The following is a 22,141-nucleotide window of genomic DNA, read 5'->3' as shown; positions in this document are numbered from 1 at the left end:
CTGCCTCTGATGTGACCGTGTTTGATGCAATTACAGCTTTTACCAGCCACAAGAAAACAAATACTTCATGCTCATTGAGATCTCTGTGCACGAAAACAAACAAAATCATTCGTTGTAAAGCAAGCAAGACTTCCTGATCCCCTTCTTAACATTGTCTGTGACTGTCAGTGTTTTCACTTTCAGTTGGCTCAGCTTCCATGGAGTCCCATCCAGCTCGTATCAGTCTTGGCCTTCACCTCAAGGGATGAAAGATTGGGGGGGTCGTCAGAGAATCGTGCTACCTGTCACTGGGATTGCTGGTGTGGATCACTGGATGGAGCTGAAACAAAAGCCCCACGTGTACAGCTCTGAGCAGCGGAGATAAGAAGATGTAGGAGGGGGTTTTGATGGAGAGAGGGGGGGGTTACTGATCATTGTGCCAAGCTAGCAGCTGTGTGATGGATTTCACACACACATCTTGTCGTCCATCTCTGCATCCCTTTGTGCCAAACAAAGAGCAAGAGAGCCCCCCCTGAGTGCACACAGTAGAGGACCACCATTCATGTAATTTGCCCTCACTCCATATCGTGCATGGGTGAGCAAGCACACCCCCATGGACCTTCGAAATGCTCGGTGCAGACATGCAATTATAGTGTGTCACACACACTGGTCTCAGGCCAGACTATTTTCAGGGATTATGCATTGGAGAAAGAGAAAAACAAACAGTTTCCATTTGCCATCAGGGAAGTTGAATTCAGAGTGAATCAATGCATATATTTGACAAATCCATCAACATGACAGCCCTGAATTGTCTACGCTGGTATCAGTCATGTGCAGCATCTTGGCATCTGTGGCTACGCGGCACAGGATATTGCATCGTCTCGTGACATTAGCCGTAAGCAGCCGCCTTCATTCTTGGAATCAGAGACATTACACAAGCAAGCAACAACAGGGGATGCCATGTCAACCTCTCCAGAGGGTCAGAAATGCGTGGATTAGGCTGTCATTAATACTGAATCTGGATTATAGCAATCCTGAGGCGGCTCTACGGCGACAGATTACTTGTGTCCCAGCCACGGCGATGTAAGACAATGGCACTTTTTGTTCCCCCAGAACTGACAGTACCGCTCAGTAACAAAGGAGGACTCATTTCTAACAGGGTCAGGAGTGATTAGACGAGCAGTGGCGCTGGCGGCCCAAAGAGGGGCCCGAGGTCCCCCCAGAATCCCCCCCAGGTTCAGACTGGATTTGTCAGATTACAACCCCGCCAACTCTTTCTAGCCTATTAGTGTAGTTAGCTATTGTGAAATGGGTAAAAATGGCAGTAAAGTCTATCGTCTGTAACCTTTGAAGATGTTTCATCATAATGTGACGTTGAGTAAAAAAAACTCACTATTAACGACATGTATATTTACAGGCAACAATTAGCACTGATAAAAAAAGTGGAGCCTAACTGTCTAGACATCTTCACATATCTGGTGACAGCCGATCCATGGTTGTTGTGAGCAGTGTTGCGTCTCTGATGCGTAATTTATCCGCCACCCCCCCCACAAAAAAGGTCTTAGATTTTACACGGGGACCATTGAAACTGTTCCAGATGTAAGAACTGAAGCAGATCCTGCTCTTTGTGTTAGCATCAGTGTGTCTAGCTAAACTGGAATACTTCATCAAAGCTTACTTATATGTTCTTTACTAAGTGACAATGATGGTCTCCTGTTATCTGACCCAGTTTTTGAATATTTCCTTTTACAGGTTTGTGTTGTTTTTATTTCTTATGAGATTAAGAGACGATGTATTATCAGGGGTTTTGTTAACATCCTTTCCATTCGCCAAGAAAAAAATGTGTTACTTTTATTTTTGAAAGGAAGAAATTCTAAAGAAAAGACAAGAGTCTAGAGAGAGAGAAAGAGAAAGAGGATCAGTGGGAGTTAGACAAGAAGTGAAGACAGGAAAATATGAGGACGGGGAGGGGGGGAGAAACTAAGCGGGAGAGAGAGAGGGAAAAGAGAGAGGGTACACAGATCAGCCCCGGGCGTGACCTGCCCTCGCCCCACAAAAACAAATGACATCAGAGTAGCTGCCAATCAGCTGACGGAGAGAATACACCCCAGCTTTCTTTTCCTTTTTTTCCTTCCTGACATTTTTCCACTATGAGAAATCCCCTCACTGCAATGGCACCTTGGATTCTTGGAGTCTCACATAACTTGCGTAAGGTTTTAAATGTCAATGTCATTCTTCACTATAACCTTGAACGGTACAGATGTTGTATTCGTCATGTAAAAAAATCTCCTCTCTGCAAAGTGATTCTCCAAAGACAATTACAGGGGTTCAAATGAGTGACTCTAATGAACATAATTAGACGCTGCTCCAGTGACGAGGCTTAAACCGTCTCAAACAGCAGTGCTACAGGCGATCCACCATGCCCTTATTATACTGGTATCACTATTATAACCGGTATCATTGCCTGTGGTTAGCGCAAACAATGTTGTGATTCTATGGACGACACATGTATACCTTCAATATCAGATTCCAGATGACAGATCCCTGAGCAGCGATCGTCCAATCACGGTAAAGCATCTCTAACGAGATACTGTGGGCATGAGAGGCTTTAGATTTGACCACGTGTTGAAGCTCTGCTAATAAATCTGTAGTTAAGGTGTCATCTTTGAGTGTTTCAAATGTCACTTAGTCGAGTACATACCGCCGCAAAGGCCCGGCAGTCCGCTTAAGCGCAATCAAGCTGCACCAAAGTGCAACACACTGGATATCAGCTCCCTAAATGTCTGCTTTTTTAAAATCAAGATCCATGAATTATTCTCTGTGAAATAAGTGAAAATGTTGAAAAATCACTAATCTCACCATGTCAGCTCGTCAAGTCATGTGCTGGATAGATAAATGAACTTGACTAGTAAGAGGTTGGGCCACAATGAGCCACCAGAGCAGCTTCAGTGCAGCTTGACACAAGTATCTGTAACTCCACATGGTGATGGAAAGTCCAAAACCTGGAAATTTCCCAATGGGTTAAATTAGTGACAGCAAAGTACAAAATACTTAAAGCACAGTTTTCAAATGAGGGTCGTTTCAGTAAAACGCTGAGCTCCATATTAACCAGGAAAGAAAAAACATGAAAAAGTGGGACATTATAATTCGCTGGATCACTTCAGAGAATTCCAGGTCTATCTGGGGGGGGGAGCATGATAAAAAAAGAGCGAAAATAAGTGCTCAACAAAGCAAAAAGGTTTGGATTCTTCTTTGGATGATAACAGTGTTTTATTCCCCTTAAACCTCATTTTCGTCCTTGTATTGCAGGAGTGCAACTAACAATTGCTTCCCCTTTTCTATTCTTATTTGTCCTATTAATCAATTATTTGTTAATTGTTTGTTATTTCAATCAACCGTCATTTAAACTGTGTGACAAGGTACGATATGATCAGGGCAAATATTGCAAATAAATATCAGGAAAAGCAGCTTATGCAGGATTTTCCCCTCTTCTGCATAACTGTAGAATTCACTCCCTCTTTTACCTAAATAAATAAGTTCAGAGCGCAAATACAAGGCTGCTGGCACACCCACCAAGACAAACACTACATGCTTCCAGAGAAAGGATGGCAGACGCAGGCGCCCCCTGCCACCATCACACCCAGCAGGATCTGAAGGAAGCCTAATTGGACACATGCAAATGAAAGATGTGTTAAAAATTCCTCTTCATCGTGGGGGGATGTATTTTGGCACCAGCGAGCAACCACAGCTCCCTGTGTTTCGAGTCTCCCAGTTGTGCTTGTGGTTGTAGTTTGGACTGAAACACACCCACCCACCCACCCACCCACCCCCCTTCTCCTATCCTCCATCGCTTACACCCACCCCCCAACACACACAACGTATTTCGACAATAACCAATTACAGGCGCAGGGATGCAGGGTGAAACGTTTGGCCTGGAGCACGTTGGCTTCTTATATCAGACACCACACAGATACGACAGTAACAACATGGGTGGGGAGGCTATAAAAACCAACCCTCCGATTCACCTCTCCCATCTTTTTTGGAACTCGTGGAAAAATGACACCCGTGGTGGCAGCTAGTAATATCAAGCTACCGCCGACAGACTAATGAAAACAATCAAGCAGAGCCGTGGGAGTTCTGGCTGTGTGAAAGTGCATGGGGCGGAAGGACCGACTGCTCCTCCGCTGCAGACACACCAGAGGAACAGCGAGCTGCTCTGAGTGAAGATGAATTAAACTTGTCTACGCTAATCAGTTGGGTTTTTTTTGCAATGAGACTTAAGGCATCTCCCTGGCTAACTAAGTGGCGAAGTAGACCCCCTGCTGTGGCGCAGCTGCTGGATGTGATCGCACATGAATTAGTAGCAGTGCAGAGCCTTTTTTAATTTATATATCATCAGCCTATTTGGACAGGCTCAGAGCGTTGTGTCCACGTGTTGGATTTAGAGTTAAATGTCGCCTCAAATCAAATACAACACCACAGCAACCAGAAAGCAGGTCCCTGACTGGAGACAAAAATCCCTCTAAAAGAGCCAGCAGCCGTATGGCGTCCACTATCTGCCTCCTCATCTTCAACTGGCTCATCCCCAGCAGTCATAAAAGACTGCAAATGAGGAAGTGTCTCTGTGTGTTCGCGGAGCAAGGCGTTTTCCCCCTCCAGGGAACGCAGATCTGATGATCAAACCCTTTCCTGTCTCCTTGTTGAGCCCCTCTGTGCAGCAAGCAGAGGACGATCTTTCAGTCTGTCAGGTCAGTCGTGTGTCACACTCCACTGCCCACCAGCTTTGATAAAAAAAACGGCCTAAATATACAGCCCAGGGAGGCTGCACTCGCAAAGTTAAACAAGGAAATGCGCAACAAAATTACCGACAAATTCCATATGTACGATTGCCCACGCGCATTTTAGGAAGCCCGATTCGGTGCAGCGGCACAGCACGGCCAGGTGATGGTGAATACAATGCATCGCACTTGTTTGACTATGTCGTAGACGTTTACGCAGAGCAGGATTGATGTGTGTGATTTATAAATGAGAACAACACAGATACACAATGAGGCCAATCCAGCGCGGTTGTTTTCTGAAGCACCACACTAATTTCCGGCAGAATAACAAATCAGTCATTGTGCAGAGACGCGGCGCATGGAGGAGCCCCATGGGGGACGCACACTCCCAAAGTTAAAAATACATATCCCATAATGTATATTTGTTTTCTTTTTTGTGCTCCAGATGCGGAGAGAGTGAAAGCGCGGAGGAAGAGGGGTTTGAACAATTCATAGTTCACCATAATAGACGTTTGTGTGAAGAGCCACCCACTGACTGGGCTGGGCCTACAAAGAGAAACTGTGATACTCAGACACGGGACACATTATTATTATGATCGCACTGATCTCTAAACGGCTTTGCCTCCATGTCTTGGTTCTCTGAGAGCAGCAGAGGAAACGCTCAGGGTTTTGCGATGGCTGCCTGTGATCTCTGCTCCTTGTTATCCAGCACAAAACCGTCTCTCTGTGCGAGGTGCAGCGAAACAAGGAGGCTCTGAGGATGAGTGGGCGGATGAAGGACAAATAAGGCTGTTAACACATGTTTATATCATTTTATCATAGACAGCACTATATCCCCAGAAAATATTAACGGCAGCACCAGAGTGAAATCACATCTACATTTTGGAATGAATCTACTTTTAAACCACGGTGGAATTATACCACTTATGGTCTAAAGAATTTCACATCAACAGGTCATAAAAGTTTTAAGTAGAGCTAAATTATGACTAAATTAACCTATAGGTCAAATGGCGTATAATTGATTGGACACTATGGTCGATAAAAGGGTGGAGTGGGAATTTTTCTAATCTGTTGTTAGAGAAAACAATGAGGCTAATTAATAATAATCATCATTTACAATAAATTATGTAATTTTGCCCTAAAGGGGAAAAAGAAGTGAAGGAGGGATCATCCACCCTCTAAGAAACACATGAATGGTAAAACGTTGCCTGTTGGTATTGTTATCCGGTTATGAATCAAGCTTCGGTTTTAAAAAAAGAGCCTTTTATGTCTGAATCCGTGCAGGCATCATAGCAGACTCTAATTATGATAAACAAATGTCCCATCATTGTAAGCGCATTGTGGATCTGGCATTGTCTCTGGCTGAGCACAACAAAAAGGCTTTGGCAGTGTTTGGACTAGTGTTACTGTCAACACGGCGCTTTCCCAGTGGGGAAACGTATTGTGCGACCACATGCTGCAATGATGAGCAACATACAGTGCAGTGGGATTGTGTTAATATGCATGGAAACCTTCCACATTAAAAAAAAAAGTATGGCTAGAGAGTTATGAGCTCCAAAGTGGAAATGTTTCACAGCACTTATCGATTAAATCTCCATAGCTGGAGGTCAGAGACATAGTGGTATTCATTTTCTTATTAAATACCAGGCTTGTTATATTCTGCACTTTTGTTTTATCATTAATGATTTCTCACACTGATAGAGCCCGACCATATCGCCTTTTGGGGGCTGATGACGATATTATGATTCCTAAGATGTTGGAATCAAAATCATGCTTGATATTTTACAGTTAAACCATCAACTATGAACAAAAAGAAAACACTTAATACAACCAAATACATTTGTATATACATTACATACATTTGTTTGTTAAATTTAAGCAAAAATTTCATCTTTTTCCATAAAACTAACTTTTTCATATCGGCGAGCATAAACACAAACGCCGATATGTCTGAACAAAAAGATCCCCTCGATTCCTCCAATAGTTGACGTCAAAATGGACATTTAATAATCGTTGAATTTATAAGTCAAAATATATTTATATTAATAATACAACAGCCCTTTGTACTCAACCTGTATTTATTTCTATTGGCCTTTTACCATCTCTAGTTCTTGTCTCAGTGGGGGGTTAGCAGTAATGCAAGCGTTGTACCGCAACTATGTGGTGAAGCGGGAGCTGAACCGCAAAGCAAAACTTTCGATCTACCTGTCGGTCTACGTTCCGACAATCATCTACTCTCATGAGCTTTGGGTAGTGACCGAAAGAACAAGATCGCAAGTAATAAAAAAGGGCTTTTCTCTGACGGGTGGTTCAGCTGGGCCTCGGAGATTGGTTGAGGAGTTTGGCGATCCAGAGGGAGCTCGGAGTAGAGCCGCTGCTCCAGACGATATGAGTGTTGAATTTTATTTAAACCGTATCATCTCTGTTTTGTTTTTTTCCCACACACAGTGATGTAAAACCCTCGCACAGCAGCTGAATTTACATCCTTCCACAGTGACAGGAACTCAATAGCATGAAGCATGTTCAAGGTTCCTCCCCTCATCTGATTTCCAACATGCTGAATGATCCACTCCGCCTTTAACCTTGGTGGCTTATATCACCCGGGACAGCTCTGATTATCATCTCATACATTAGTGCTTTGTGGTGCTTGCACGAGTCTTACATGGCTGCCATCAGCAGGCAGAGCATGTCAGCTGAGCCCTGACTGTCGGCTCAGTGCTGCATCCTACTACACTTGTTTAGACACAGTTCATCACAGAGGAAAAAACACGATGAGGCTTTTAAGAAGTTAAAAGAATCTTGTACCACAAACGCAACACCACATCCTTTCCAGCTCCACACAAAAAAGTGACAACCCAGACATTGAATTAATTCTCGTCCCCCTCAGTGCTTTATAGTGTTTAGAATGTTTACTGCATGTTGTCTAATATCTTTAAACAGCATCATATTACTGGAGACACTGAAAAATAAATATCGGACGACTGACGTGATCATCACAAAACAAGTCCCAGTGTTGCAGCCTTGAAAGAATGAATAGGAAATGCGGCTGCTTTAGTCAGCATCCATTATTCATTAAGCACTGTACTCGTCCATGTCAACAACCTCAGTAGTGAGACAGTCAAACATTATTGTCTCTTTCACCCTCTCACACACACACACACACATGCACGCCTCTCAATAGTTGTGAGGACACACATTGAGATAAGCCATTCCCTAGGCCCTTACCCTAACATTAACCATCCGAAGTAAATGCCTAAACCTAACCCGAAACCTAATTCTAACCCTAACCCTAAAAACAAGTCTTAACCCTCAAACAGTCCAATCGAAAAAGAGAGGACCGGTCAAAATGTCCTCACTCCGTAGGGTCTTTGCTTAAAATGGTCCTCAGAAGGATATAAGTACACACACACACGCACACACACACACACACACACACACACACACACGCACGCACGCACACGCCACCAACATCTACATAAACCTCTTTCACACCAACAAAAAAAGCCAGATGCTTGTTAGTGGGTTTTTGACCAGTATAAAAGGGGCTAAACATCTGGCCTGCAATGGGAATAGATACAATCTGCATTCAGGTAAAATGACTCTGCAGTGGACACTGGCTTTTATCGTCTCCGGCTCCGATCGGCAGTGATGGAAACGTGACACCCGGGTGGAGGCTTCTTTACTTTCTAGATGCTGGCTGCATTGAACTTGGTGGCGTTGGAGCATAAATAGCCATGAACATTTGTGTAGAGAACAATCAATTGTCTTTATAACGGGAGTACTTGCGTTTAGAAAACTTGCATATACATGTATACGGTGCTCCAGCAATGAGGGGACATAATCACTTCTCTATCTACAAGCACCATCGCAGCGTGGGACACCGCCTGCTGCTTTTGGAATCAATCAAAAGCCACTTTACATGTTTTTGAACGAGTGAGAACATTTCAGTAGTTCAGTGCTGTTTTAGAGGCAAAACACAGTTCAGAAACATCGGTTTCACACTTCATCTTTAAACTCCAGAGACGTTATACATTATCAAAAACATCAAGCTATCGAGGAATGTGTGGGTGTGATTTGCAAGGTGCATATAAAAAAGGAAACTTCCTCTCAGATCCAAACTCAGATCAAACAGCGAGCCCTCAAAAGAAATCCACAGCAGCAGAAATCTTTTTACTTCCTGGCTGTCAAACACACATTAACCACATTCTCATCCCCTGGCTTCCCCTTTGTTTCCCGCAGCAAAACCTAATATTTGTTTTTCCAGAGTCATTCATTGAGATTAAATAACAAAAAAAAAAAAAAAAAAAAAGGTGGACTGAAACATGTTTTAAAGCCATGAGCTGGATTTGTTTGCTTGCACTTCAGTTAAAATCAGGCCACGTCGCGAGGGGAGTTAAGCTTTTCTGGGCTCCACCCCTGCTGTCCCCGAGCAGGTCAACAAATTGGGCTGCCATATTTCAGCCTGAAAAAAAACGACGGCTCAATTCCATACAGGTTTTTATGTTCAAAAATCAAAGCTGTCAACACGCAACAGCAGCTGACGCTAGATGTCAAGTATGGAGAGGTTGTGATTCCAAAACAAGTTCTCCTTTTCTCCTGCTACCACGCAGACAATAACGTGTCTGGTTTCTTTTCCTCCTCGGACACTCGTAAAAACAACTGCGAGGTCACCGGCTCAATTTCCAGAAACTTGTCTTCTAAAGGGCTTTGTGGTGTACTTTGTAATGTGCTCATGTAGCGTCTGACAGAAACACAATAGAGAAACTATGCGTTGCCTGGAGGCAGGGAATACACCCATATTACCACTGGGAAGCCGTTGCCTTGGATATATTCTCTGATTCAAACCAGGAGGGCTTAGCCTCATGGTTCCCAGCCTGGAGACAGGGAACTCCTGGAAGGTCCTAGCGTAAATCTGATGATTACAATGACACAAAAATATTTCTGTTGCACAAAGTCGTGTTTATTAGCTACAATATTTCTTGACAGTAAAAAGAAATGCTAATGTTTATCAGAGGTATTAAATTATCAGCATGGGAATCCCACTATTGGCCGCTTCTACGTTTAAATAACTGACATTTGCAGCGAACTCCCAGTGCAGCTCCACTTGAACTCAACCCGAGAAGGAATCTAATCAGCCAGAATAATTGTCAATACATGTGTGGGTGTGCAGCACAGCCTTGACTTTCTCTCTTGCTCTGCATTTGTCTTGCAAAGTAATGGACACATTCACCTCTTCAAAAAAGTGGGTCGCTTAATTGTTTGGCCTAAATAAATCATCTTAACATTCAATAGAGCGCATTCCTCCGCCAAGGCCCAACTGTCGCCTTCAATTCCACCAAGATGCAACAAATTGCTCAAACTTAACTTTCAGCTATGCCTGATTTTTATTTTCATCCAAGATCTGTGGATCATTTCCTCTGAAATTTGTGAAAATGTAAAAAAAACAAAACAGCCTATCTCGCAATGTCAAAGTGATAAAGAATAATCCTGGGGTCCTTTCTCGGATCATGTCCCATCCTCCCAAGAAGTTTGGAAGAAATTTGCTCTGACAAAGAAGCAGACGGTGCGAAAAAACATAACCTCTGGAGTTAATGAATGATAAATGCTCCTGTCTAAATGCCCAAATACTCAACTTACTATGAAGTGACAGCAAGAAAAACAACTGATTAAAATTTCAAACTAATCACTGCAGATCTGTGTGATTACTCAGTCGCTATAACAAATATTAGGACAGACAGGTCAGGTGTTCCTTTAGGGATTTTAATGATAGCACTATTAAGGAGTGACAGGAACGACAGATTTAATTTGGACTTCTCCCACAAACGATTATCTCTCTCTCTCTCTCGTGTCTCATGTGCTCGGCCTCGCCGCTATCTCAGAGGAACTCACAATGCCTCCATTGAACAGATGGTGGATGAGTTCTGACGCATCTGGAGCGAGGGAGAACCTTGATCTCTGTCCAGCTGTTTCAGTGCCGCAGTGGTCCGGCCGAGTCTTAAGCACAGCTCCATAGTAAACAAACACAAATCTGCCCGGCTTCAGCTTGCACATGTTTCAATCACAAGCCAGAGCAGTGTCTCCCTTCAGCAGCAGCAGCAGCAGCACAGTGTTGGTCCTGAGTGTAACACAGATCAGATGGTGAGAGGGCGTGTGTGTGTGTGTGCGTGTGTGTGTGGAGAATTACAGGCAGGGCCGCAGGTAGCAGTTTGCACAGCTGCACACAATCCTCACAGCAGCCATGTGTTTTACGGGGCCTCCCCTTGATGGGAGACACACCCGCTCTGTGTCACCGAGGTCCCACCTCTGGCGAAGCCCGGGTGAGGCTTCCGGCTCTCGCAAAAAGTCCTCCAGGCAGGAAGCAATACCCCGTGTTCACATGATCTGTTTCTGCTTTCCACGGTTTTGCTCTCACTGTTGCGACTCTGGCACAGTTTTCAAACACGGCACACACTTCCCCCCCCCACCACACTCTCCCCCTGCTCGTTACTTTGTCGCACTTTGAGTTTCTAATCAAGTTTCCTGCTAAATTCTTATCTCCTCACTCTGCATGTTTTTATCATTACTAAATCATTTCAGCACGATGCCAAAATCAGAAGGCAAGCTGCAGGGTTTGCATTCTGTAGCACTAGCCGCAAGCACAAACAAGCCTATGGTTGCAACACAGTGCAGCTAAATATGCTGTTGCAAGCTTCGACGAGGGCAAACATGAAAAATAACATGCGCTGTTTGCATGAAAAGGAGGATCTAACTATTTCCGTGCCTAATTCACGAGCCCCTCTTCATGAGGGTCCACACCCCGTCTCTGCCGGCAAATATCTGACAAGTTCAGGGTCAAGTCGGGCACATCCCCAATAGTTTTGACTGTAGAGCAATTAGTTCCTTCTCCGCCTGTTTGAGGAATAAAGCGTACCTAGAAGCAGAGTGCAATTAATGTGGTCGCAGCCTCAGAGACGGCGCGGCACAGCGTGGAGTCTCAAAGTTAAGAGTCGGGGGTGTTTCCGAGAGCCAGAGAGAGAGAGAGAGAGAGAGAGAGAGAGAGAGAAAAAGAGAGAGAGGTGGCAGATAGACTGAGTGTGGGGGGATTAAATCCGTGACTGGCAATTTGAGGTTAACTCAGCGCTCTCCACCTCACTGTGGATTTCATTAATCACCGCATCTGCTCATTTTGCACAGCGCGCCCACGCTCACATAGCACGCGCTTCGCACGCATTCCTGTACGCCAGTTTTAACCGTCCTAAAAAACTGGAGGACAACATCTTGGCAGTGTGTCAAACAGCAGTTCACTGTAGGTTGGAAGGAGCCACTGCAACTATGGAACCTGTTGACAATTTGCTCAATTCCTTAAAGAGAATTACACACTAGTACAATCGACCTGTTCACAATTAATTATTTTACTAGTGCTGTGCTCGTTCTAAACGCCGTTTCCTTGGCCTGTGGTGATGCGGGTTGCATCCTTATTTCTAAAACCGTAAAAGTGACCTGCAGATTTGTGAGCCACACACAGACAGACATTTCTGGAATTAGAAATATGTTATTGTACATGACGTCAGTTTGATTATGACGGAGATTCAGTTCACACTAGTGCGGGTTACTTCTTTTTCTCAGCGAGCTCACACACAACAGAGTTCAGACAGGAATAGAAAAGAGATAAAGAAAACAAATCAATCACCAGTTTAATGTTATTGCTTCCTGTGATTCGTCCTGGAAAACTCTTGACTGTTTATTTCAGTGCATCCTCGTTAGCTTCTGACAAGAATCGTCCTTCCTGAGGTCCATTCAGCGGAGTGGAATCGAAACCCAGAATTAAAAGTCAATGACAGACACAGACTTAAAAAATGAAATAGACGAAAAGACAAACACTCAGGTAAAGTAGAATCGCAGGGAAGGACGTAGCACGTGGCTGCTAAATAACTCACACTGGGTTAAATGAAGCCACATGTGTGATGATAAAGCTGGAAAACGCAGGGGAAAATGGAGACGTTATAGTTGATAACTTTGTTGCTGATTGTCGGCTCAAGTCTGGTGAATAAAACGTCGGTCTTGGGGCGCAGGAAAATGACAGCCGACTGGTTTTTGACTCGTCTGCCCCGACAAATTGAGGTGAGCTGAAAAGAGGTCAGGTGACACTGAGAGAGTGGCCTTTGCAATGAAAGGAGCGGAATGAGTCAGTGTCTAGTTAAACAAAAAAGGAAGTCACGCCAACTTATTTGGTAAAAAAATGTTGTAATGATGGCACCACACGGACAGTGACGGATTTATCTCACATCCCTGTTAGAAATTGTAGAACAGAAAGTATTTCACTTTCTTCAACATTGTGAGCGTTTTTCTTATATTTTCACAGGTTTCCCAGATACTAATTCATGGATCCTGATTACAAAAATGTTAAGGGAACTGAGCTATTTGGTGCAGCTTGTTTTTAGGGAACGGTTTGTCCTTGGCATATATGGACTCTACTGAGTGCCATAGTTTCTTTCTTTGCCCGGAGGGACACAAGTTGAACTTTCCACGTTAAAAAACAACCTATTTTTCTTATTCATTCATTCTACAACACATGTGCTATGTTGTCAGGTTGACTGCGAGATTCAGTCAAAGTTTAGAGATGTTTCACTGACATGAGTGAACCTTGATCTTTCTCCAGCCCAAAGTACAGTGACAGCAGAGCATTTAAAACCCAGAAACTGTAAATATGAGTCCTATAAGAGGAAAGCAATGAAAGGGAAGGTGATAAGCATGCAGAGTTATTTGCCCTAAGAATGATGTTTAATACGTTTTCCGCTGTCAGAGTCCGTTCTTTAGTGAAAGGTCATTGGAGCATAATGCCAGTGGTGTCTTGGCTCATTTAACTTTTCGTGTCCATCTCAGATTAGACACAAGTCACACTTCCTATTTCCCTTAACCCAGCACTTAGCTGTAAAGACAACCTGCTGCAGGGATGCTGATCTGTTGCTGACCCTGACCTCTGACCTTCCCTGGGAAACAACCTTCCCCACGTTGTATTACTGTCATGTCCGGTGATTGCTCCATTTCAAAACAAGTCAAAACTCAAGACCCAACTCAGAAACCCTGGAGAGGAATTCTGCGACCAGCCTGAGCAGATCCATCTCTGACATCTGGAGCAGAGGGAGTTCTGCTCACCGACATGTTGAAACCAGTTCAACCACAAAGCAACCAGCATCCAGAATATGAAGAACGTGATCGATGATCGTGTGGAGATGAACTGGACAGAGAAGATAGAGAAGATAGAGGAGCAGGAGGAGGAATAACGCGCAGAGGAGGAGACGGGGACAGAAACTCCAAAACGCGTGTTCCATTAACCCACATTTGACGCACAGGGGTCGACTCCAGTCAGGTTGTCGTAAAAAAAATAAATTCAAACGCAAGATCGTGGGTCGGTGCCACGTGAGAGCGGGACGCGCACCTGAAATGGACGTTTTCCCACCGGAGACGAACGACCGTGACGCGCAGGTAGCACGGCGTCCGGCTGCGCGTGAACCCCCCCCTGAGGTTTGAATTAAAAACCTTTTCCCACTCGTGAAATAAGTGTCAACGGGCGAAATGCGTCACGGGGAAATAAAGTGATCACTCACCTTGGGAGGCGTCGACGGTAAAGTCCAAAGCGCAGGACGGTGTTTGGAGAAGGCGAGGCGATGCTCCGGCGCTGCCGCCTGTCACCGGAGAGGAGGAGGAGTCAGTGTTTACTCCAACACATCAGCTGCTGCCTGGCTGACAGCTCTCAGGCGAGGGGAGGGCGCCACCGCCTGGACGCGAGGCGAGTCGCAACGTATCGCCACCTTAAGGACACACCGAGGATTAAAGGACTTGTGTGTCAGAAAAACGTGTCCATGCGGTTTGTCTTCAGCTCGACTCGGACGGTGGCCGAGAGAGCTCAACAAAAAAAACAAAAAAACACGTGCAAATTAAGAAAACAACTTGCAAATTAAGAAAACAACAAAAGAAGATTTCTGAACGCAACACGCTGCAAATTAAGAAAACGACAACGGGAATGTTTCCAGGGGACCCCAAAAAAAGTGATGAACCTGTTCTGTAGTTCAGTGCTTTGTGAAGTTATCGAAATTGATGTCGTTTTCTTAATTTGTTTGCCACAGGCTTTTTCATCAAATCAAATAATTACTAATTTCCTACACTCTTTTATTTCTTATTCTATTTATTGACTCTTTTGTTTTGTATTTAACTCTTTTAATTTATTTTTAAATGCTTGTTTTTTTTATTGCCTTGTGTTGCTTTTACAATTTGTCATGATGGCTTTTGTATTTTATGTAAAGCACTTTAAATTGCCTTGTTGTTGTAATGTTCTTTACAAATAAACTAATCTTGCCTTACAACTAGTACTGCGTCTGTATACGTGGCCTAGGGACATGCGCTTTGTCCCATGATGAGTCTCAGTAGAAATGCTAAATGTTTGATTCCTGTACTGTTTGTTTAAGGTGTCTTTTGGATGGGATGAAGGTGGATATAGAAAAATCCACGAAAACTTAAAGACACTATCATTTTAAACAAAACTATACTTTAGAAGGAAAGTTTTCATTTATCGTTGTTTCTCTCCATACCAGGAAAATGGCTGTTATTGGTCATAAACCACACTGATGATTATGATTTGAATGAGCTAGGATCATTATGATATCATATTGAATTCATAATGTTTGAGATAAATAGTAGAAAACAATATTAACAAGGTCCAAATGTGTGTATTTTATGATATTTAAATAATATTCATATTTAATATAATGATATCATGTGAGTTTATACTCTGAGAGGAAGGTTGTGATGTAAACTAATGGTTTATTTGGTTTTGATTCTACTTCCCTAACTCTGTGAAGTGCGTACCTTGAAAGGATTATATAACTATCAATATGATATCAAAGTTACGATGATGATAAAATGATCAAATAAATGTAACTCTTTATAATTGTATAAGTAAATTGAATATCAGCCTGCTGCTGAAATTATGTTACACTTATTTTTTTAAATGTAAGATAACTGATTTTTTTACTTCCTGTCCCATTACCAGGAACTGCTGAAGCTTTACTGGAGCTGGATGAATCATACATCCTTCCTTTTTACGCACACAATTATAGTTGTCAGCTCTCTATTTATTTATGTTATTATTTGTATTCACGTCTTACATGTTAAGGATATATCATTTGTCTTATTGCACTTACAACCTCTGTTATCATGAACCACCACACACATCCTCATGTAAAGACCAAGGATACCAACCCCTGTCCAGGCTTCAGCACTCGTTATCATTGTTCTTCCCATAACTTTGTTTAAAAGTGAAACAGGTAAATAATTAATCCTCACTATGTTTTATGATCCTACAATTTCCAGAACTGGACTTTGAATCCAAGGCTGTGAAAACACAAAAAGGTGCAGACACTGAAAGACGGGAACTAGAGTTATGTCAATCGTCTTCCACGTGTCCTTAAAGGATTTTGTTCTGTTAAACTCTGAGATTTCACAACAATCTCAACACATCCAGACGTCAGATGCGAGTTTCTTTGGCCTCATGTTTATCTGTCTGGGGAGAAACTGGTGTCCTTACCATGACAACCAGCCCTGCCTATTCCTCTTAAACCAAAGGTCAGTCATAATCAAGATGTTTTATGACCACCAGTCTACATGTCACTCCACCCTCCAACTAAACTCATGCACAGGATCATCAGGGAACCAGAGGCGCCTATAATCTGCTTCTGAGGCCTCATAAGAGCTTCGGAGACCAGACAGTGGGATTTTGATTTAACTGGTGCAACTGGAATACATCGATAATGCCTTCCTCAGCCAAGACCCTATTTTTCATTCTCAGTGCGAGCATTACTGCCCTAGCTGTTGGCTTCATGGGGTGGGGCATGTCGACAGGGTGGGCTCGGACGACCATGGAGTGCACAAGTGGTGGAAGCAGCTTCTTTAATGGAACCGCTATGATCACTTTGAGGCTTTTTGGAGGGATATTGAGCAGATCCTTCTGCCCTTCGTTTGGGCAAAAGGATCTAGATTTTCAAGGTAACCTTCCGAGGCTCTGAAAGGGCAAGTCCTGCCAATTTACAAGACACTTTAAATAAGAAAACCTCTGAGATTTCCTGCCTTTAAAAAGTAGCACTGTAAAATTAGATGGATGTATTTCATATTTTTAATATTTGCTTGTATTTTATTTTTTATGTTTTGTCTTTACCTAGTGTCTTTGTCTCTGAGCATTGTTAAAAGCAGTGTCAAAATGAATGAATAATAATAACAACATCGACAACAATAATAAAGTGTGAAAAAGTGAAAAAGAGATCAGCACCGGTCACAAATTTGGACCAATGTAATAAATAGTAAATTTACCTCTACGATGTAATATATTAAAATTGCATGATATATTTTTTGAATTGCTTTCAAAATCATAATCTTTTTAGGCTACTGTCAATTTAAACTGGAAAACCACCTTCAATTTATTAATAATAATAATAATAATAATAATAATAATAATAATAATAATAATACTGTGAACTTTTTTAACACATTTCTTTTGGTGATACTGTTTAATATGCGGCCTGGTGACCTACAAGAGAAAATGAACGATAGTATTTTATGGTGACTTCGCCCATTATAGTATAATGTACTGTATTTAACCTGTAATGTTTTTCTTCTACTCTCTCTTTCGCTATCTGTGTGTGTGTGTGAGTAGTGGTTCCTAAGCTGATAGAAATGGGTAGCGATGTCCCGGTGGCGCTGCACGCTCTGGTCTTGTGCCTGTTGGCCCTGTGTTTGCTGTTTTCCGCCTGCAGCATCCTCATCAGCCTCTACAACGCTGTCAGCAACCCTTACGAGACCTACATGGGGCCCATGGGAATTTATGTCTGCAGCTCGCTCAGCAGTAAGAAACTCAAATGTTACACATAAGCTCATTTTTCTTGCATTTGCACCAATGAAAATCACAAATGAAGACATCTTAAATGGAGTTTCACCAATGGTTTCCTTGCAGCATTCATGTCAGTTGTCGTCCTCGCCATATTTGCGGTGAACGTCAACGTGACCAACATGGCAGAGGGTCTGGTGGAAAGCTTCTCCGAGGGCTTTGAGGTTGGCCTGAGGAACAAGTCGTCAGAGTTGCTACTGGGATACTACCTGGTCATCCCATACACGGGACTCTCTCTCTGCGCCATCGTCGTGATATACTTCTACGAGCACGCGGCCTATAAACAAAGGCGAGAACAGCAGAGGCCCACTGAGGACGCGCCCAAGGAGATAATGATGTATTAACGGCAATGGAATCAGCGGCGTCGACAAATTGCTCATCAGGACTTTCTGGAGCAACTTTACTGTCATGGGAAATTACAGAGATGCACAGTACAATATGGATGTACAGCATTTACAGATAAGGTGGAGAAATGTCCGATCACATATCACCATCACAACGTTAAATGTTGTCATATCAGAGCAGTGGTTTCTTTTAATAGTCCAATTGTATATCAAATGATTTAGGTTTACATATTTGGGGCTTTGAAATAATGTTCATTAAAAATATATTTATTCTGGTTTACTGTATTAAAAAAACATTATTTTTTTATAGTGAAATGACAAATTAAAATCAATACATCAAAGTGTCCTATAAATCAACAGCTTTACATGAATACAACGACTCCCATATGTGTCCATTATATGTTTGGATGAATCAGTGAATGTAAATAAAGCAGTTTTAAATTTTCAAATGATGGATTTTTGTCCATCATTTACTGTTGAAGATATGACTTTTTTTTATAGAAGCACAAATAGGTAAATACATTCATACGTACAAGTGTCGGTTATGAGTGAATCAAACGGACATAAAAAGGTCTAAAGGTTAAATCTTGGTAAAAGGTGAGAGAAGTGAGTGAAGTGGCAGAAGGAATTCATTGTTGTCTGCTGCCCTCTATCTCTGAGAGGATGGAGATGGAAAAAGAGAGAGATCCCATCACCAATCTTCAAAACAAGAGAAAACTATTTGCTTCTTTTTAATCAGGTTTTCCGTTTTAGATTAAATTTTAGTTGTGGTAATTATTGGTAATTGTTACTGCCGTTTCTTTTTAAAACGTCCATACTCAGTGATACCTCAGTGACTGAGGACAAAATGACACACACCTTTGGAGCTTGTGTTTCACATGCAGGCTAACAGGAAATTAACTTGAAGTATCTAACAGCACCAGCCATAATGTTTTAAATATGCACATGGAGTTGATTTCAAATTGGACGTTATTTTATACTGTTAATGAAATAAAAAGTATTGTTGCAGTTCTGTTTTTATACAGTTGAAGTGTCAGTGTTTTAAGTTTGGTCACGTTTGTATTTATACCAGTCTCACATAGAGCAGCAGAAAATGAATGTTTCGTCCTTTTAGTCATTACTTTTAATTTGTTAGTTTTTTAGCTAACTAACAATTTCAACTCATAAACTACATACAAAGATAGATTACATGACAGCTTCCCAAAAGTGAAGCCAAAGTGTCTCAATCGCCACCTGCTGGCTGGCTGCAGTATAGGTAAACCCTGCCTACTCCATGTTCATGGATGGGACAAGGACGTAAACAAAAAGTCAATATATATTTATAATAATACTTCTGTGTGACTATTTCAACAGTTTAAAAATAACATAAATATTTTTTTCAATTCGGTTGGTCAGTTGCTGAATTGCTCCACTCTACAATATGTCCATATGCTGCCAGAAGTATCCTCCTCTTGAAGCACGGAGATTTCTTTACCTTCATCAATTCATGGCTCACGATAGAGAGCTCTTTAAACGTCAGTATCCTCTTCCATGTGGGATAAACAGCCCTGATGACAGTTAAAGATGTTCTCCACAGATCTGTTTAATCATTTTCAAAGGATTCCAAGCAAAGAAAACTAACATGAAATGCTGACAAATACAGCGTTTGAGACAAAGCTTGTGGTTCTGTCGAAAGTCGGCGTCTATTGTCTCCCGGATCTTCAGACGCTCTCACCGTTGTGATTCACATGACTGTGTTGACATGGGAGCAGGGCCCAGGTGTCCTGTTACCGTTTCCCGTGTCCCATCACTCAGGGCCTAAAGTCTGTTTGGACATGCCCTTTCCAGCACCTCTCAGCCCCGAAACGCCTTCTACTCGCCTTCAAAAGAACCACTCTTCCTTCAAGTCTTGCACTTCAAGGGACCCGTGGAAGGATGCAGCAATCAGCTTTGTGCTCGTCAGCGTGAATATGTATTGAATTTCCGAGAATGTACGTTTCTTACCGCGAATCAAAAGCATTTCAGACCTGACAGAATTGTTCTAGCGGAGCAGAAACATCCTCTGTGTCGTCTGAGGTTTTCGTGTGAAGTCAGAATCAAGTTTTATTCATTATTCCATTCATCTATTAAAGGCAACATAATTAAAACAGGCATGTGTGACATTGCAGGGACATTTATACATTGACGGTGCAGGATGAGACAGCCTGGCTCAACCCTGAAGCTGTGACCAGGACCTTTTGTGTTGTGCAGCAGAGGCAGGTTGTATTCCCCAGAGGAGGTCGTGTCAAAGCCTGTTTCAGCGTAAAAAACACCTGCTGTGCAATTGATAAGCTCCTCACATTGTTGCACAGATCCATCGGCCGTTAGAGACCCTCTTATTTTATTTTTCACCTCTCGCAATTCATCCTTGACCCTTTGACAAACTGCAGCTTGTCAGTAAACTATAAAAAACGACACTCAAACTTATCTTGACTTGATTTCTAATATTATTCTTCCCAGTCAGGAACATAAATGCTCTGTGTATCTTTACTTCTGGCTTGATAACAAATAAAAGCCTCCTTGTACACAGGTATACTGGCATTTTAAATGGTTGTCTGATCCCTTGACTCTGAACATTAACCTGTTTACCAGCTGCCAGAGGAGATATTTAACTGTATCTTCCACTGATCTTCTCCTGTGTGCGCTGAGGTGTGGAATAGCTGAATTGCTATTGAGAGATCCCTCTCGCCGTTTGCTGTGCAAACACTGATTGAATAAAATCAGAGACGGGCAGTATAATCTCTTCCTCTCTGCATACTCTCGGCCTCGCCGGAATGAATGAACCCAGGATTATGTGGAAGCCTTGAACCCTGACCACTCACTCTGTGTGATAGGATTAAAGCTGAAACTTTTGTACCTGTGAAACCATATCCTCCCAGGTCCCGCATTACAGAGGCCCGTGAAACAGACACCTCCAGCTGCAGGGCAGGGGGGGCTCACATTCAGCCGTGTAGAGTCCAATCCAGTGGGGGCAGAGTGGGCTGGGGGAAGGGGGTCTCGTCTCCTTCATCCTTCGGAAGGTGGTTTCACGTGGACAACTTAGAGGGGCCCAGCACCTCAAGAGGCTTCTTACCTATAAGTTCATAAATGCATCCACTATTACAAAACATGTAGAGTGCAAGTGGGAAGGCAACAGGAGCACTGAGAAAAATCCTCAGAGAGAAATATTGAAATAAACTCTAATTATGCCTCAGAGCCTTTTTATTTGACGTCCTTACATTACTGATTGAATGACCTTCTCCCTCCATAGTTAGAGTCTCTTGAGGTGTTTGTACCTGTTGCATTTTCTTATAAGGTACTAAACATTTATGGATCTGGTACTGATGCATCTTGAGGCCATCATACACACCACATTTACTTCTGGAACTATCTCTCGTCTACCATTGTTCATAATTGTAAATATCTCACACTTACTTCTCTTTATAATAATTACAATAATTATTATTAACTTTGTTATTATAGCACATTAAAAAACCAGAGTTACAAGAGTTACAAGAGTTACAAGGTGTTTCACAGAATAGAAAAGAGTGCAAAGTTAGCCAGATAAAACTCACCAATGAAATCAAATAAAGAAGATGAAAGAAGAAAGACAAAACAATAAATAAAATGTTTTTATATAAAAGTATATATACAATAATAACTAGGTGACCTTTTAACCATATTGTCATTGCCATTAGTCACTTTTTGTTGGTTTTCACACCATTTGCATGTAATTTCTCGTAAGTAAGTATAGAATGTTGTCTATTCTTGATAAATTTATATGAGCCTAAAATACTACATTTTATTAATTTGCTAAGAAGGAGAAGGCAGCGTTACATTTGACAATTTGGATTTAAAAATTATAATTTACTTTCAATAACGTTTTGAAAAGAACAGGACAAGAGAATAATAACAAGTGATTGCATCGCTGCAGTCCCACACTCACCCTGACCACGTGATACTGAGAGGGAGGCAGGTTCCTTATTTATCTCCGTCATTAATCTTAATTTGTCAGTGAAGGCTGAGGTGAAGGTGGAGGGAAGGAGAGAAGAAGGAGGACAGGGGGAGGAGGAGGAGGGCTAAAAGGTAATTGCACCCCTGCTGCTCCATTATGGTGTCATTCCTCT

General features: G+C 42.4%; 2 protein-coding genes across 5 annotated transcripts in view; one reads left to right on the top strand and one right to left on the bottom strand.

Annotated features, from left to right (window-relative positions):
* Window positions 1–14,455, bottom strand: part of ptprea (protein tyrosine phosphatase receptor type Ea) — a 49,725-nt gene extending 35,270 nt beyond the window's left edge. For 3 of the 4 annotated variants that reach the window (XM_034570277.1, XM_034570280.1, XM_034570281.1), the window contains exon 1: window positions 14,345–14,455. The gene's annotated coding sequence lies outside the window, so the exon portion shown is untranslated. The remainder of the gene's footprint in view (window positions 1–14,344) is intronic. The other variant, XM_034570279.1, reaches the window with a different exon arrangement.
* A 2,032-nt stretch (window positions 14,456–16,487) lies between these two features.
* LOC117752706 (clarin-3) lies at window positions 16,488–18,441 on the top strand. The gene is made up of 3 exons (XM_034570284.1): window positions 16,488–16,778; window positions 17,443–17,631; window positions 17,740–18,441. Exons 1-3 carry the CDS (start codon window positions 16,544–16,546, stop codon window positions 18,015–18,017), a joined length of 702 nt encoding a protein of 233 aa, XP_034426175.1. The 5' UTR covers window positions 16,488–16,543; the 3' UTR covers window positions 18,018–18,441.
* The last annotated feature ends 3,700 nt before the right edge of the window (window positions 18,442–22,141 follow it).

Source organism: Hippoglossus hippoglossus, chromosome 19, assembly GCF_009819705.1.
Source record: "Hippoglossus hippoglossus isolate fHipHip1 chromosome 19, fHipHip1.pri, whole genome shotgun sequence".
NCBI lineage: Eukaryota > Metazoa > Chordata > Actinopteri > Pleuronectiformes > Pleuronectidae > Hippoglossus > Hippoglossus hippoglossus.
This window is presented reverse-complemented; position numbering and strand designations above follow the sequence as displayed.

Excerpts from the sequence above, each read along its gene's own strand:
- LOC117752706 (XM_034570284.1), top strand. The coding sequence starts at position 16,544 with ATGCCTTCCTCAGCCAAGACCCTATTTTTCATTCTCAGTGCGAGCATT. Across the intron at positions 16,779-17,442 it reads AAAGGATCTAGATTTTCAAG|TGGTTCCTAAGCTGATAGAA; the intron begins GTAACCTTCCGA and ends GTGTGTGAGTAG. Across the intron at positions 17,632-17,739 it reads TGTCTGCAGCTCGCTCAGCA|CATTCATGTCAGTTGTCGTC; the intron begins GTAAGAAACTCA and ends GTTTCCTTGCAG.